The 13688-nt window shown below is 45.3% G+C and overlaps 1 protein-coding gene across 12 annotated transcripts in view; it reads right to left on the reverse strand.

Annotated features, from left to right (window-relative positions):
* LOC117350768 (sodium/hydrogen exchanger 10-like) overlaps positions 1–13688 on the reverse strand; it is a 753575-nt gene that overhangs the window by 307402 nt on the left and 432485 nt on the right. For all 12 annotated transcript variants that reach the window (XM_033925346.1, XM_033925349.1, XM_033925353.1 and 9 more), the window contains one exon: positions 10585–10773. In XM_033925346.1, coding sequence (XP_033781237.1) covers positions 10585–10773 — 189 coding nt within the window. The remainder of the gene's footprint in view (positions 1–10584; positions 10774–13688) is intronic.

The raw sequence follows: 13688 nt of genomic DNA on the forward strand, positions 1-13688 counted from the left end.
GCAGGGACCGAGCTCGCGGAGATGGGGCAGAAATTGTTTTTTAAATTTTAGTCTTAGTAGTTTGCCGGTCCACAAAATAATTCTTTTATTTCCACCGGTCTCTAGGTGCAGAGCCAGGCCAGATAGCGCATTGCCACCGAGAATGCAGTGACTGTAGAGGACATTTCAAACGTATCATATGCAGCTTGAACCATATGCATGCGAAGCTGACAGAGTGCTATGGATGTGTTGAAACTCTGGAAGTCAATGTTGAGGAAGACACTTGAAAAAATCTGCATGGCGTTGACCAAATAAGATAAGATGTGAAGACAAAGTTATAAAATTCAGTTTGTCATTATCGAATTTTGATACAGCCGGTGGCCAAACTTGTCCATGGTCCTGCCCTCTCAGCCAGGAGGGACGGTAGCATAAACTTTGGCAAGATTGGTTCTTTTTAAAGAAGACTCCACGAGAAGAGACTGATGGGATAATTGAGACTTCTCAAATTTCTTACAATGGACCATCTTATATCAAGATTCCAACTTTGCTGGTACAGAAGGAATGGAATATGGTATATCAAGATTTCTTTTGAAAGTTTCAGAAAGAATGCCATTCATGGGTACTTTGAGAGACTCCCTAGGAGGAAGAGGCAAACAGGACTAACAGAGAACAACGGAATCCAGAGGGACAACCAATAATGAGGAAACAGGCTGAGGACGAAACAGACACACCACAGGAGGAGGATGACGGAGACGAGGCTTGGGGATTGGCAACTCACGAAGGGGTCGCCAGGAGCGCCAAACCACAAGGAAAACCAGCAAGAAAGGCGAACAACCGGGACTTAAACTGTCTGTACACTAATGCTAGGAGCCTAAGGGCTAAAATGGGAGAGCTGGAAGTATTAGCCTGCACAAAGGGCCTAGACATAATTGGAGTCACAGAAACGTGGTGGACTGATGACAATGAATGGGATGTGGCTTTACCAGGGTTCAAACTCTACATGAGAGATAGGTCACACAAAAAGGGTGGAGGAATAGCGCTATATATAAAAGATTCCATACCTTCAACCAGGATGGAAACTACAATAAGGGTGGATGACTTGGAATCACTATGGGGTTAAGCTACCAGGAGGAACAGGAGCGGACATAAAATTTGGTCTGTACTATCGCCCACCTGGCCAATCGGAAGAAATCGACCAGGACCTGGAGGCCGAACTGAGGCAGTTATGCAAAAGCGGAAGTGTGGTGGTGATGGGGGACTTCAATCACCCGGGAATAGAGTGGAGCATCGGGCACTCAAACTGTATGAGGGAGACCAAATTCATGGAGGTCACGAGGGACTGTTTCATGGAACAGCTGGTCACGGAACCAACACGGGGAGATGCCACTCTTGACCTAATCTTCAACGGACTAGGGGGACCCGCTAAGGAGGTGGCAGTATTAGCCCCACTAGGAAACAGCGATCACAACAAGATCCAGTACAGCAGGGGTGTCCAATGTCGGTCCTCGAGGGCCGCAGTCCAGTCGGGTTTTCAGGATTTCCCCAGTGAATATGCATTGAAAGCAGTGCATGCAAATAGATCTCATGCATATTCATTGGGGAAATCCTGAAAACCCGACTGGACTGCGGCCCTCGAGGACCGACATTGGACACCCCTGCAGTACAGGCTAGAAATTGGATCATCAAAGGTGAAAAGAACCACAACGACAGCTTTCAACTTCAAAAAAGGGAATTATGATGCCATGAGGAAAATGGTGGGAAAGAAACTCAACGATACCGCAAGGAAGATGGAGTCCGTAGAAAAAGCCTGGACCCTACTCAAGGGCACGGTGCACGAAGCACAGAACCTGTGCATCCCCAAGTTCAGGAAAGGGTGCAAAAAATAGAACAAAAAACCCAGTATGGATAACAAATGCAGTGAAAAAGGCGATAAGTGACAAGAAGGCATCATTCAAAAAATGGAAAAAAGACCAGAGGACAACCAAAAGGAGCATAAAAAACACCAAAAGGAGTGTCATTGAGTGGTTAGGAAAGCAAAAAGAGAGTATGAAGAGAGACTGGCAGGGGAAGCAACAAACTTCAAATCATTCTACAGGTACATCAAGGGGAAGCAACCAGCTAGGGAGGAAGTGGGACCCCTGGATGATGGAGACAGAAAGGGAGTGGTAAAAGAGGAAAAGGAGATAGCGGACAGGTTAAATGAGTTCTTCACGTCAGTTTTCACAAGGGAGGACACAACCAACATTCCGGAACCCGAGGAGATCGTAAAAGGAGATCAGGATGAAAATCTGGTCCAACTAGAGGTGAGCAAGGTGGATGTCCTCAGACAGATAGACAGGGTAAAGAACGACAAATCGCCAGGTCCAGACCGCATTCACCCAAGGGTACTCAAGGAACTGAGGAACGAAATAGCTGAGCCACTTCGACAGATATGCAACCTATCCTTAAAAACTGGAGAGATTCCGGAGGACTGGAAAATAGCAAATGTCACGCCCATCTTCAAGAAAGGCTCAAGGGGAGACCCGGGAAACTACAGGCCGGTGAGCTTGACCTCGGTCCCGGGAAAGATGATGGAAGCGCTGATTAAAGACAGCATCTGGGAACACATCGAAAACAATGGGCAGCTAAAGTCGAGCCAGCATGGCTTCTGCAAGGGCAGGTCATGCCTCACGAACTTATTATACTTCTTTGAGGGGGTAAACAGCCAGGTGGATAAAGAATCCATAGACATCATTTACCTTGACTTCCAAAAAGCCTTCGACAAGGTACCACACGAAAGACTGCTAAGGAAGCTATGGAACCATGGGGTGCAAGGGGTGGTCCACCGATGGATCAAAAACTGGCTGGCGGACAGGAAACAGAGGGTTGGAGTAAGGGGCCTTTACTCAGATTGGAAATGGGTCACGAGCGGAGTTCCGCAGGGGTCTGTGCTGGGACCGCTTCTGTTCAATATATTTATTAACGACCTGGAGGCGGGAACAAAATGTGAGGTTATTAAATATGCGGATGACATTAAACTATACAGCAGGGTCAAAACCATGGAGGACTGCGAAGACCTCCAAAAAGATCTGACAACGCTGGAAGAGTGGGCCAAAAAGTGGCAAATGAGCTTCAACTTAGGGAAATGCAAGGTCATGCATGTTGGGAAGAAGAACCCGATGTTCACTTACAAGATGGGGGGATCACCGCTAGGGATGAGCAACCTTGAAAGAGACCTGGGAGTGATGGTGGCCACAGCCTCAAGGAAAGCAAACAGAATGTTGGGTATCATTAAGAAAGGTATCACGACCAGGACGAAGGAAGTCATCCTGCCACTATATCGTGCATTGGTGCGCCCACACCTGGAGTACTGTGTCTAGTACTGGTCGCCGTACCTCAAGAAGGACATGGCGGTACTTGAGAGAGTCCAGAGAAGAGCAACTAAGCTAATAAAGGGTATGGGGGACCTCTCATATACTGACAGACTGAAAAAGCTGGGGCTTTTCTCGATGGAAAAGCAACAACTTAGAGGAGACATGATAGAAACCTTCAAGATCATGAAGGGCATAGAAAAAGTGGACAGGGACAGATTTTTCAAACTATGGGGAACCACAAGTACAAGGGGGCACTCAGAGAAATTGAGAGGGGAAAGGTTTAGAACAAATGCCAGGAAGTTCTTTTTCACCCAGAGGGTGGTGGATACATGGAATGCGCTACCGGAGGATGTGATAAGCAGAAGCACGCTACAGGGCTTCAAAGAAGGTTTGGACAGGTACCTGGAGGACAAAGGGATTGAGGGGTACAGATAGGAGTAGAGGTAAGGTTATAGGGATAGGATTAGAGGTAATCTGTAAAATTAGTCAGAGAACACTGTTTAGGCAGTGGGCCTGATGGGCCGCCGCGAGAGCGGACCGCTGGGCGAGATGGACCTCTGGTCTGCCTCAGAGGAGGCAACGTCTTATGTTCTTAAATACTCCTTAGAGTATTTGGAGTCAGATTCCAAAGTGATGTTAATATCTTTACTCATTTGGCATACAGTACTCCCCCGATATTCACGGGGGTTCCGTTCCAGGAACCCCGTGCATCTTGAAAAACTGCAAATACGTTTTTTAGCGGGGGAGACTGGAGAGAGCAGCCAGAGCACCAGTGAGTGAAGGAAATCACTTGCGGTATGCTCCGACCGCCTCTTCCTGCACTAAAATCAGTCCTCACCAATCAGGAGCTACTTTGACACGCAGCTCCTGATTAGTGAGGCCCGACTTTAGTGCAGGAAGAGGTGTTCGGAGCATACCGCGAGTGATTTATTTCACTCACTGGTGCTCCAGCTACTCTCTCCTGCCTCTCCAGCTGCACTCTCCTGCCGGGTCATTTGTGGTCAGAAAATACCGCAAATGACCGGGAATCTCCAACTGCGAATGACCGAGGGAGCACTGTATACTCTTGGTAAAGGAAACTGGATTTGAAGAGGTATGACCCCGTTCAGGAGAAGTGAATGGGAACCCCTCGAAGTACCTCTCATAGCAGAGAATGAGGGAGAAGCCTCTCTGGAGTATTGATACCTGATATCTGAGTCCAGAGTCAAAAATGACCCACTTCTGGAATGTGAAGAGAACCTCATTGGAGAGGAAATCGACTGACAAGAATGGTGAAGCTCTACAACAGATCTCCTCGAGAAAAGAGTTGGTCGTCTCGAAGTCTCAATGCCTCGATAAACGAGACCTGTCTCGAGAAGAAGTCCTGGGCCTTGATGAATGCCTTGACAAAAGATGTGGAAAACTATGCCTCGAATCATGGTCCTGTGATTGAGTCGGATCCAGTTTTTAACTTGAGAGTGCCCTCTCGTTCTCTCTACCTTGGAGAGGGTAAACAACCTGTCTTTATCTACTAAGTTTATTCCCTTCATTATCTTGAATGTTTCGATCATGTCCCCTCAGTCTCCTCTCCAGCAGGGTCAGAACTGTTGAGGAATGCAAAGAACTGCAGAGCGACCTGAACCAACTGATTGAGTGGGCAAAAAAATGGCAGATGTGCTTCAATGTGGAGAAATGTAAGGTCTTGCACATAGGGAAGGGGAACTCCATGTACAACTATACGATGGGAGGGAGGGTACTCGGGGAAGGCAGCCAAGAAAAAGATCTGGGAGTATTGGTGGATAACATAATGAAGCCGGCGGCGCAATGTGCAGCGGCCTCAAATAAAAGCGAGCAGAATGTTGGGCATTATCAAAAAAGGTATCACTACCAGAACGAAGGAAGTTATCCTGCCATTGTATCGAGCGATGGTGCGCCAACATCTGGAATACTGCGTCCAATACTGGTCGCCATACCTCAAGAAGGACATGGCAATACTCGAGAGGATCCAGAGGAGAGCAACGAGGATGATAAAGGGCATGGAGAACCTTTCATATGCTGAACGGTTGGACAGGCTGGGACTCTTTACCCTGGAAAAGCGGAGACTGAGAGGGGACATGATAGAGACTTATAAAATCATGAAAGGCATAGAGAAGTTGGAGAGGGACAGATTCTTTAGACTAGCAGGGACAACAAAAACAAGAGGTCATTCAGAAAAACTGAGAGGAGACAGATTCATAACGAATGCAAGGAAGTTCTTCTTCACTCAACGGGTGGTAAACACCTGGAACGTGCTTCCCGGAGAGGTGATAAGACAGAGTACAATTCTCAATTCTGGGGTTCAAAAAGGGACTGGATGACTTCCTGGAAGCGAAGGGGATAACAGGGTACAGATAAAGGTTTACCTTACAGGACATTGAGCAAACAGGGTATGGACATTTTAGATTAGGTAGGGAACACTTACAGGTCATGGACCTGGGGGGCCGCCGCGGGAGCGGACTGCCGGGCACGTTGGACCCCTGGTCTGACCCAGCAGAGGCAGTGCTTATGTTCTTATGAGAAGAGGCCCATTTTCTCTAATCTCTCACTGTACGGCAACTCCTCCAGCCCCTTAACCATTTTAGTTGCTCTTCTCTGGACTCTTTCGAGTAGTACTATGTCCTTCTTCATGTACGGCGATGAGTGCTGGATGCAGTATTCCAGATGGGGGCGTACCTTGGCCCGGTACAGCGGCATGATAACCTTCTCCATTCTGTTTGTGATCCCCAACATTCTTTTCACCCTTTTTACTGTCGCTACGCATTGCGCGGTTGGCTTCATTGAGTTGTCTACCAGTACTCTCAAGCCTCTTTCCTGGGGGATCTCTCCGAGTACTGCAACAGACATCCTGTATTCGTGTATAAGATTTTTGTTACCAACATGCATCACCTTACACTTATCCACGTTAAACATCTATTGCCATGTCATGGCCCATTTCTCGAGCGTGTTTATGTCACGTTGCAGGTCTTCACAATCCTTCTGTGTCTTCACTACTCTGAATAAATTTCTATCATCTATCACCTCGCTCGTCGTACCAATTTCCAGGTCATTTATAAATATGTTGATGAGCACAGGCCCAAGCACCGAACCGTGCAGCACTCTACTCGTGATGCTTTTCCAGTCCGAGTATTGTCCATTTACCCCCAACTCTCTTTTCCTATCTGCCAACCAGTTTTTAATCCACGTGAGTATATCACCCTCAATTCCATGGCTCGCAATTTTTCGAAGTAGTCGATCATGAATAAGACTTTTGAGTGGGAGCCTATTGGATATTCAATGCACACTTGCACTACGGCAGGGCAAAATATGAACAAAAAAAGGAATGGCAGATGGGTCACTTTAACAGAAACCACAGTGAGTGCTACAAGGATTTTTATTTTTTGCTCTTCTGGGCTTAACTTGCCCCAAACACTCTGTGATGAGAGGCACAGCCAAGTCTGGCCCTGGACTTTTTTTTTCTCTTCTGGACAACCTACTAGTACTATTAAATATTTCTACAGCGCTAGCAGATGCACTCTGCCATCATGAAAAAACAGTCCCGGACCCAACCACCATTATTGAATAAGCCCCCAGCCATTCAGACTATACACATACCAAACAGTCTCATACACTAACACACCGGCCTCTACAACTCACAACCTCAAAACTCAACTCATACAGCTCCAAACCACCCCCAAATCATCCTGAGGTACCCACAGATTTAGGAGAACAAGGACAGAAAGCCTGGAACTGGGTAAAAAGGAAGACCTGCAGGTCGAGATCCAGTCAGATCACCATATCACGCAAACACTCCCACAGGGTAACGTAGTGCTGCTTGGACAGACTAGAAGACACAGGAGAAGCCCTAATCTCAAATTGAACAAGTTCCTGAAGTCTACTCTTCCATTGCGCCTCCGGGGAAGCATCCTCAGAAACTCAGTATGTCAAAATCAGCTTTTTGACTAACAGGATGGCATTGTATAAAAATTGGCAATGCTGGAGGGTCAGACCCTGCACCTGGAGGGGCTCCTGAAAACCAATAAGAGGGTGCTGTAATCCCATTCCACAGTACAGCCCACCACCTGGTCCAAGAGAGGAAGCACCCGCCCCCAAATGGTCAGTGTGGAGCATTCGAGAAAGGAATGAAGATAAGTACCCATCGAATACTGACACTTAACACAAAGTTCACTGTCCCAAAGCCCTATATGCACCCCTTTCTGCCAGATGATATAAGCTCTTGGAGGACTTTGTATTGAAGTTCTTGAAAATCAGCCAATTTTGTGAAGACATACAAAGTCTGAAATCACTCAAAGAACTGTTGCTCGGAAATGGGCTGCCCAAGGTCTGCCTCCCAGTGCTCCCATGACTGATAGAGGAATGGAAGATTTCAAAAGGTTGGTCACCTTTAGGACTGAAATAGAAAAACAAGCCATTCCCAGACAACTCTAAACAGACGCAATACAGGAGAAAGCAGTTTCTGCAACTCAAGACTCGTGTCTTAGCTGTGGGAGCTCTATTTTTTCTTAAGTTCCCATGTAAGTGTTTAGTGACATATCAGAATACTAGATATATTTTTGTTGATCCAGTTAATCTAGAAACTTTTCTTCAAGATAAACCTAAATTAGATATATTGCCTGTAACTAATACAGAGGTTGAGATGGAGTGAAAATAGAATGTCTATTTGCCTGACTTTGGAGATTATGGTATATTATTTGTTTTTTCTTTTTTTTTCTTCGTTCCTTAGTTTTGGTAACTCCTGCAGGACAATCAGCCCCCCGTAATAATGTGGACTAGATTATCTTTTTGTTTGTTATATTTTTCTTGAATTTGTTTAATTGCCTTGTTGTTATTTGTAGTAACAAATTAATAAATTTATATTTTAAAATAAATTTGAACTTAAAAAAGAAAAAGGACCATTTAAACTACATTAATTTATGGAACATGTACTATATGGTTGGGCAGACTGGATGGACCACTCAGGTCTTTATCTGCCATCATTTACTATGTTACTATGGTGCTGTTTGGCAGTTGCTTGTCTCTGCACTGGCCTAGTGCTGGAGCTGGAGGGTGTTATAGATGGCTGAGAAGAGGGCTGTGTGGTATTCTAAGTCCCAATGAGGTTCCGCAGGTCACTCCGTAGGCCTTGGATCTGGGTGCTGAAGGCTGTTTTGCTTTGCAAAAGCAGCCACAGGACCTCAGTATGCTCCCTCTGAGCTTCCACACCCTGCCTCAGGAACTTTGTCTGCTCCCTCTGGGCTTCCAAGCCCTGCCTCAGAGCTGCAGCTTTTGGTGACGAAAGTCATCAAGGCAGATCAGGTTTCTACACTGTCATAAGGATCCCCGACTTGGCAGGCTGGCCTCCCTTACTGCCCTCATCCAGGTCAGCACTGGCATCAAAAAACTCATTGGTTTTCATAGGTGGCAGTCGGGGGTGGGGGTGGGGGTGACTGAGACAGTTACAGCTTGTTTTGAGAGAGAATGGCACACTTCTTTCTGCGGACACCTTGTTGGAACGTGGGGTCTTTCTTTTGCCTGGTATCAGCTGAGCCATTATGTGGGGTCTCGTCTTCTGGGTTCTTTGTCGGTGACTTTCGGGGATCGATTCCTCTCCTTTTTGGAATCAGAGGGGGAGCCCTCAGTGTCTTATTTTTATAAGCAGTTGACTACCTCCTGATTTTTCTCCTATTTTACTGTCATGACAGAGGGATCTGGGACATGTGTTGTCGGTTGATTTGTTTCTTCGTGCCCTTAAGGGGATTCCTTGATTAGTATACAATGCAGAGCTTCGGGAATGTCACTATCGAACCCTGTTGAGAGCCTATGCCTCCCAAAGTCAGGCTTATTATATGCTCTGTTGTTGGGAATTCTTATTTCCATGAGCTCTGGTCTTGTTCTTGTATTCTAGACTTTAGGTGCACTCTGGCCTCCTTTTTGGGGAGGCTATTGCAGATGCTCAATTTTCTGCGTGGTCTATGTTTGGATCTTCTGAGCGGCAGTTCCTGGGTAAATGTTTTATATTGGGGAAGAAATGTATTTTAACCCACTGTACCTCGGGGGAGGCACCCACGGTTTGGTACTGGTGGAACAAATTACATGAGTTGATGGGATGGGAGGCTCGTTTGGCATCCCACTCTCGTCGGAAAAGCTATAATTTTGTACAGATTTGGTTTTCCTATTTGCAGGTTTTGCCTCTAAGAGCCCGGAGCCGCATTCTGAACAAACATTCTGAGTGCACATCCACATGGGGTGGATTAGTTTGGGGGGGGAGCAGGGGGGATTCTGTGGAGGGGTGGTTTATGGGCTTGGGTTTGCCATGAGGTGCTAAGAATGTATGTTCCTTATGGCTTCTCTTGGGTTCTCTGGGGACGAATTCCTGTTTGTTTAGGAGGAATGGGGGTGGGCTGGATGAAACCTTGATGACTACAGGGTTGATCATTTTCTCCTGTGTTGTTGATCTGTATTGATTTGTTTCTCTGTTTTGCTTATTTGCTCTGTTTAGTCATCAATAAAAATTGTTTCAAACTAAAAAACTCATTGGGAGGGGGAGAATAGGCTTCTAAGAAGCAGCAACCTCACCCTCCCTCACAACATCTGCAGTCTCTTTAGCTTGTGCTGCTGCCATATCCTGCTGGCTCTCCAAAGTATCCTGAAGGACCTCACAGCTACATCCCCTGCTGCTCCATCACCTTGCGGTGGCAGCATCTGAAGACCACTGGGTCCTGCCTCTTCACCAGAGCTGAGATCTCAAGAAAGATATAGTTGCACTAGAAAAGGTTCAAAGAAGAACGACCAAGATGATAAAGGGGATGGAAATGGAGAAGCTCTAAGCAAAAAAAATGAAACCAAAAATAACTCAAAGAAAATAAAGAAAAAAACAGAGCAAAACAGAAACACTCCTTCCGGCTCACATGCTGAAGGGAAAAACTGTGAAGTTGGAGAATTAGTGAAAAAATTTGGAGTGGATTCCTTTACAAAGGCACGTGGCTTGGGGGAGATAACCCATTTGTTCAGAATGACACACCTATTGCATTGGAAAGAGTACATGTACTTTAAAAAAATGCACACAAATACACAATTATAGAACTACCAGCTGATTTTGCTGTGTTATTAAGCAAATACTAGGTAGGTCATATAATTATTAAATGAAATTAAATCATGCAAATTGATTTTACAGTTTTAAAATAGAAATAAATAACAAAACCAGTTTGTAAGGTGATAAGCAACATGAATACAAAATTATTTATTTGTATATTTTTACCTTGGAATGACGTAAGGCTCTTAAAAGGCGAAAATAACGAAATATTCTCATAATCTTAATCAGGAGCACAGCAGTATTATAAGAAGGGGCAATGTGTGCAAGGATGACCTCAGTGATTCCAGTTAATACAATAAAAATATCTAATTTGTTCCAGTGTTGTAATATGTAAGCCTTCCTCAAAGCTAAAACCTACAAAAAGAAAGAAACCATATTTTATTCAATTGATTGCTTTGAGAGGGGTTGCAAAATGTATTTAATCATTTTGGGCTCCTTTTACAAAGGCGCGTTAGCGGTTTAATGCACGTAATAGCGCGCGCTAAACTGCCGGCCGTGCTATCCACTACTGCCTCCTCTTGAGCAGGCGGTAGTTTTCCGGCTAGCGCGGGAGTTAGCGCATGATTAAAAGTTGTGCACGTTAAACCCGCTAATGCGCCTTCATAATAGGAGCCCTTTGTGTCTGATATAAAATCTTTTACTTAGAACATTTTACTAAAATGCACTAAGAAATGGGTTTTGCACATTTTAATGTGAGATTTTCAAGTGTGTTAAAAGTTGGGGGTTATTTTACCATGGTTCTGAGGCCACAATTCAACTTGCAATTTATCAACACAAGTCACATTGGGTCATTTGTAAATTTTGCAAATTATTAATCCCTATCCCACAGCAACTTATTGAGCTCTGAGGACTTCCTTAGAGATCGGAGATTGAACTCTGAGGACTTTCTTAGAAATCAGACTCCACAGGTAATCTTTGAGGGGAGGAATGCTGGCCTGGTTCTTAAGAGAGCCTTCAGTAAGCTTGGTTTTAAGAGAAAGGTTGTAAAGGCTCAGCATTAAACCACAGTTACTTACCATAAAGCAGAGTTACTTACCGTAACAGGTGTTATCCAAGGACAGCAGGCAGCTATTTTCACATATGGGTGACGTCATCCGACGGAGCCCAGATGCAGACGCCTCACAAGCAGACTTGCTTGAAGAAACTCGAAGTTTCGAGTCTTCTGCACCGCGCATGCGCGAATGCCTTACCGCCCAGCGCAGGGCACGTCTCCTCAGTTCAGATAGCTAGCAGAGAAAGCCAACCAGGGGAGGTGAGTGGGTTGTGAGAATAGCTCCCTGCTGTCCCTGGATAACACCTGTTACGGTAAGTAACTGTGCTTTATTCCAGGACAAGCAGGCAGGTATTCTCACCTCCAAGCTAACCAGAATGGGATGGTGGGAGTGTTGGCAATTTAGGAGAATAAATTTTGTAATACTGTTTGGCCAAACTGTCCATCCCGTCTGGAGAAAGTATCCAGACAATAGTGAGAAGTGAAGGTATGAACCGAGGACCAAGTAGCAGCCTTGCAAATTTCCTCAATAGGTGTAGATTTGAGGAAAGCTACTGAAGCTGCCATTGCTCTAACTTTATGGGCTGTGACTCTACTGTGTAGGGTTAATCCAGCCTGGGCATAGCAGAATGAGATACAAGCAGCCATCCAGTTGGAGGTGGTACGCTTAGAAATAGGATGTCCCAACTTGTTTGGATCGAAGGAGACAAAAAGTTGAGGAGCAGTTCTGTGTGGTTTGGTGCATTCTAAATAAAATATGTGTCGAGAAAGAGGGTTGCAAATTTGCATCCATTGAGTTGCCAGGGTCCACTGAGGAATTCTGAGGTGAAGTCTGGCAAAAGGAATCACATGTACTGTGGAGGCCATGTGACCCAGAAGTACCATCATGTGTCTCGCTGAGACGGAGGAGCGGGAAAACACTGTATGACAGAGGTGACGAAGAGCTTCTAATCGTTGTTGCGGAAGAAAAGCTCTGAGATGGATAGTGTCCGGAACAGCTCCAATGAACTGTAGAGTCTGTGAAGGCTGAAGTTAAGATTTGAGAAAGTTGATTTTGAATCCCAAACTTTGGAGGAACCAGGTAGTCTGTTGGGTCGCTAGAATAACCCCTTGAGATGTTGAATCTTTGATGAGCCAGTTTTCCCTTCTCTTCCAGGGGGTACGGTGGCATAGACCTTGGAAGGATGGGATCTCTTCAAAGAGGATTCAACAAGCAGGGATTGATAAGATAACTGAGAGTTATCAAACCCTTTGTGGTGTACAGTTTTATAGCGAGAATCAAATTTTCCTGGAACATCTGGTAAGGAAAAAGAAGTCTCCATGCACCGACCAAAAGTCTGATTCTGGAACAACCTTACCTCCCCTCTTAGGAATCTGAGCTCCCTCCAACTCTTCCGTAAACATCTGAAAACTTGGTTATTCTCAAAAATGTAACTCCTCCTCCCTCTCTGGTTAATCTAGTCCTAAATTTTTTCTTCATTTTTCCTCTTCCCTATATTGGCGTTCCTTTCTACCCTAACTCTTGTTAACCATGTCGAGCTTTACGAATGTAGAGATGATGCGGTATACAAACCTAAGGTTTAGTTTAGTTTAGTTTAAAAGTTTATGAAGAGGAAGCTTAAGTGACTCAGCCGAAGGTTGAGGAAGATGCATGACTTCGAGATACTCCTTGGAGTATTTGGAGCCAGTATCTAATTTAAGATCCAAGTCCACAGCTATCTGACAGAGAAAAGATGAAAATGAGAGTTGATCCGCCAGGGCTTTGCCTCGAGAAGGACTCGATGACGTTGAGGCAGCCTGTGTCGAAGACGAAGCTTCAGCATGTAAAAAGGCATCAGATGAATATGGTGACTTGGACGAGGCAATCGAATGTAGAATATCCTCGAGGAAGACCTCGAACGAGGAGTATGTGGAGTAGAACGAGGCTTAATGGAAGAGCCATGTCTGGAAGTATAGCTCGATGAAGGCCTCGAGCGGTGATGAGAACTGTGTCTGGAAGCAGATCTCGAAGAGCGATGAGACCTTTGTGTTGATAATGCACATTCCCCACCCGAAATCTGAGATATTAATGGGAGGCCGGATGAATGGGAATATGAGAATAGGCCTCCTTGAGATCCAGAGAGCATAACCAGTCGTTCTGATCCAGAAGGGGATAATGCGACGCCAGGGACAACATTCAAAATTTTTCTTTGACTAAAAATTTGTTGAGAGCCCTGAGATCCAGAATGGGTTGCAGATCGCCCGTCTTCTTTGGAACAAGGAAGTAACGGGAGTAAAA

The sequence above is a fragment of the Geotrypetes seraphini genome, chromosome 16 (genome assembly GCF_902459505.1).
Source record: "Geotrypetes seraphini chromosome 16, aGeoSer1.1, whole genome shotgun sequence".
Lineage (NCBI taxonomy): Eukaryota > Metazoa > Chordata > Amphibia > Gymnophiona > Dermophiidae > Geotrypetes > Geotrypetes seraphini.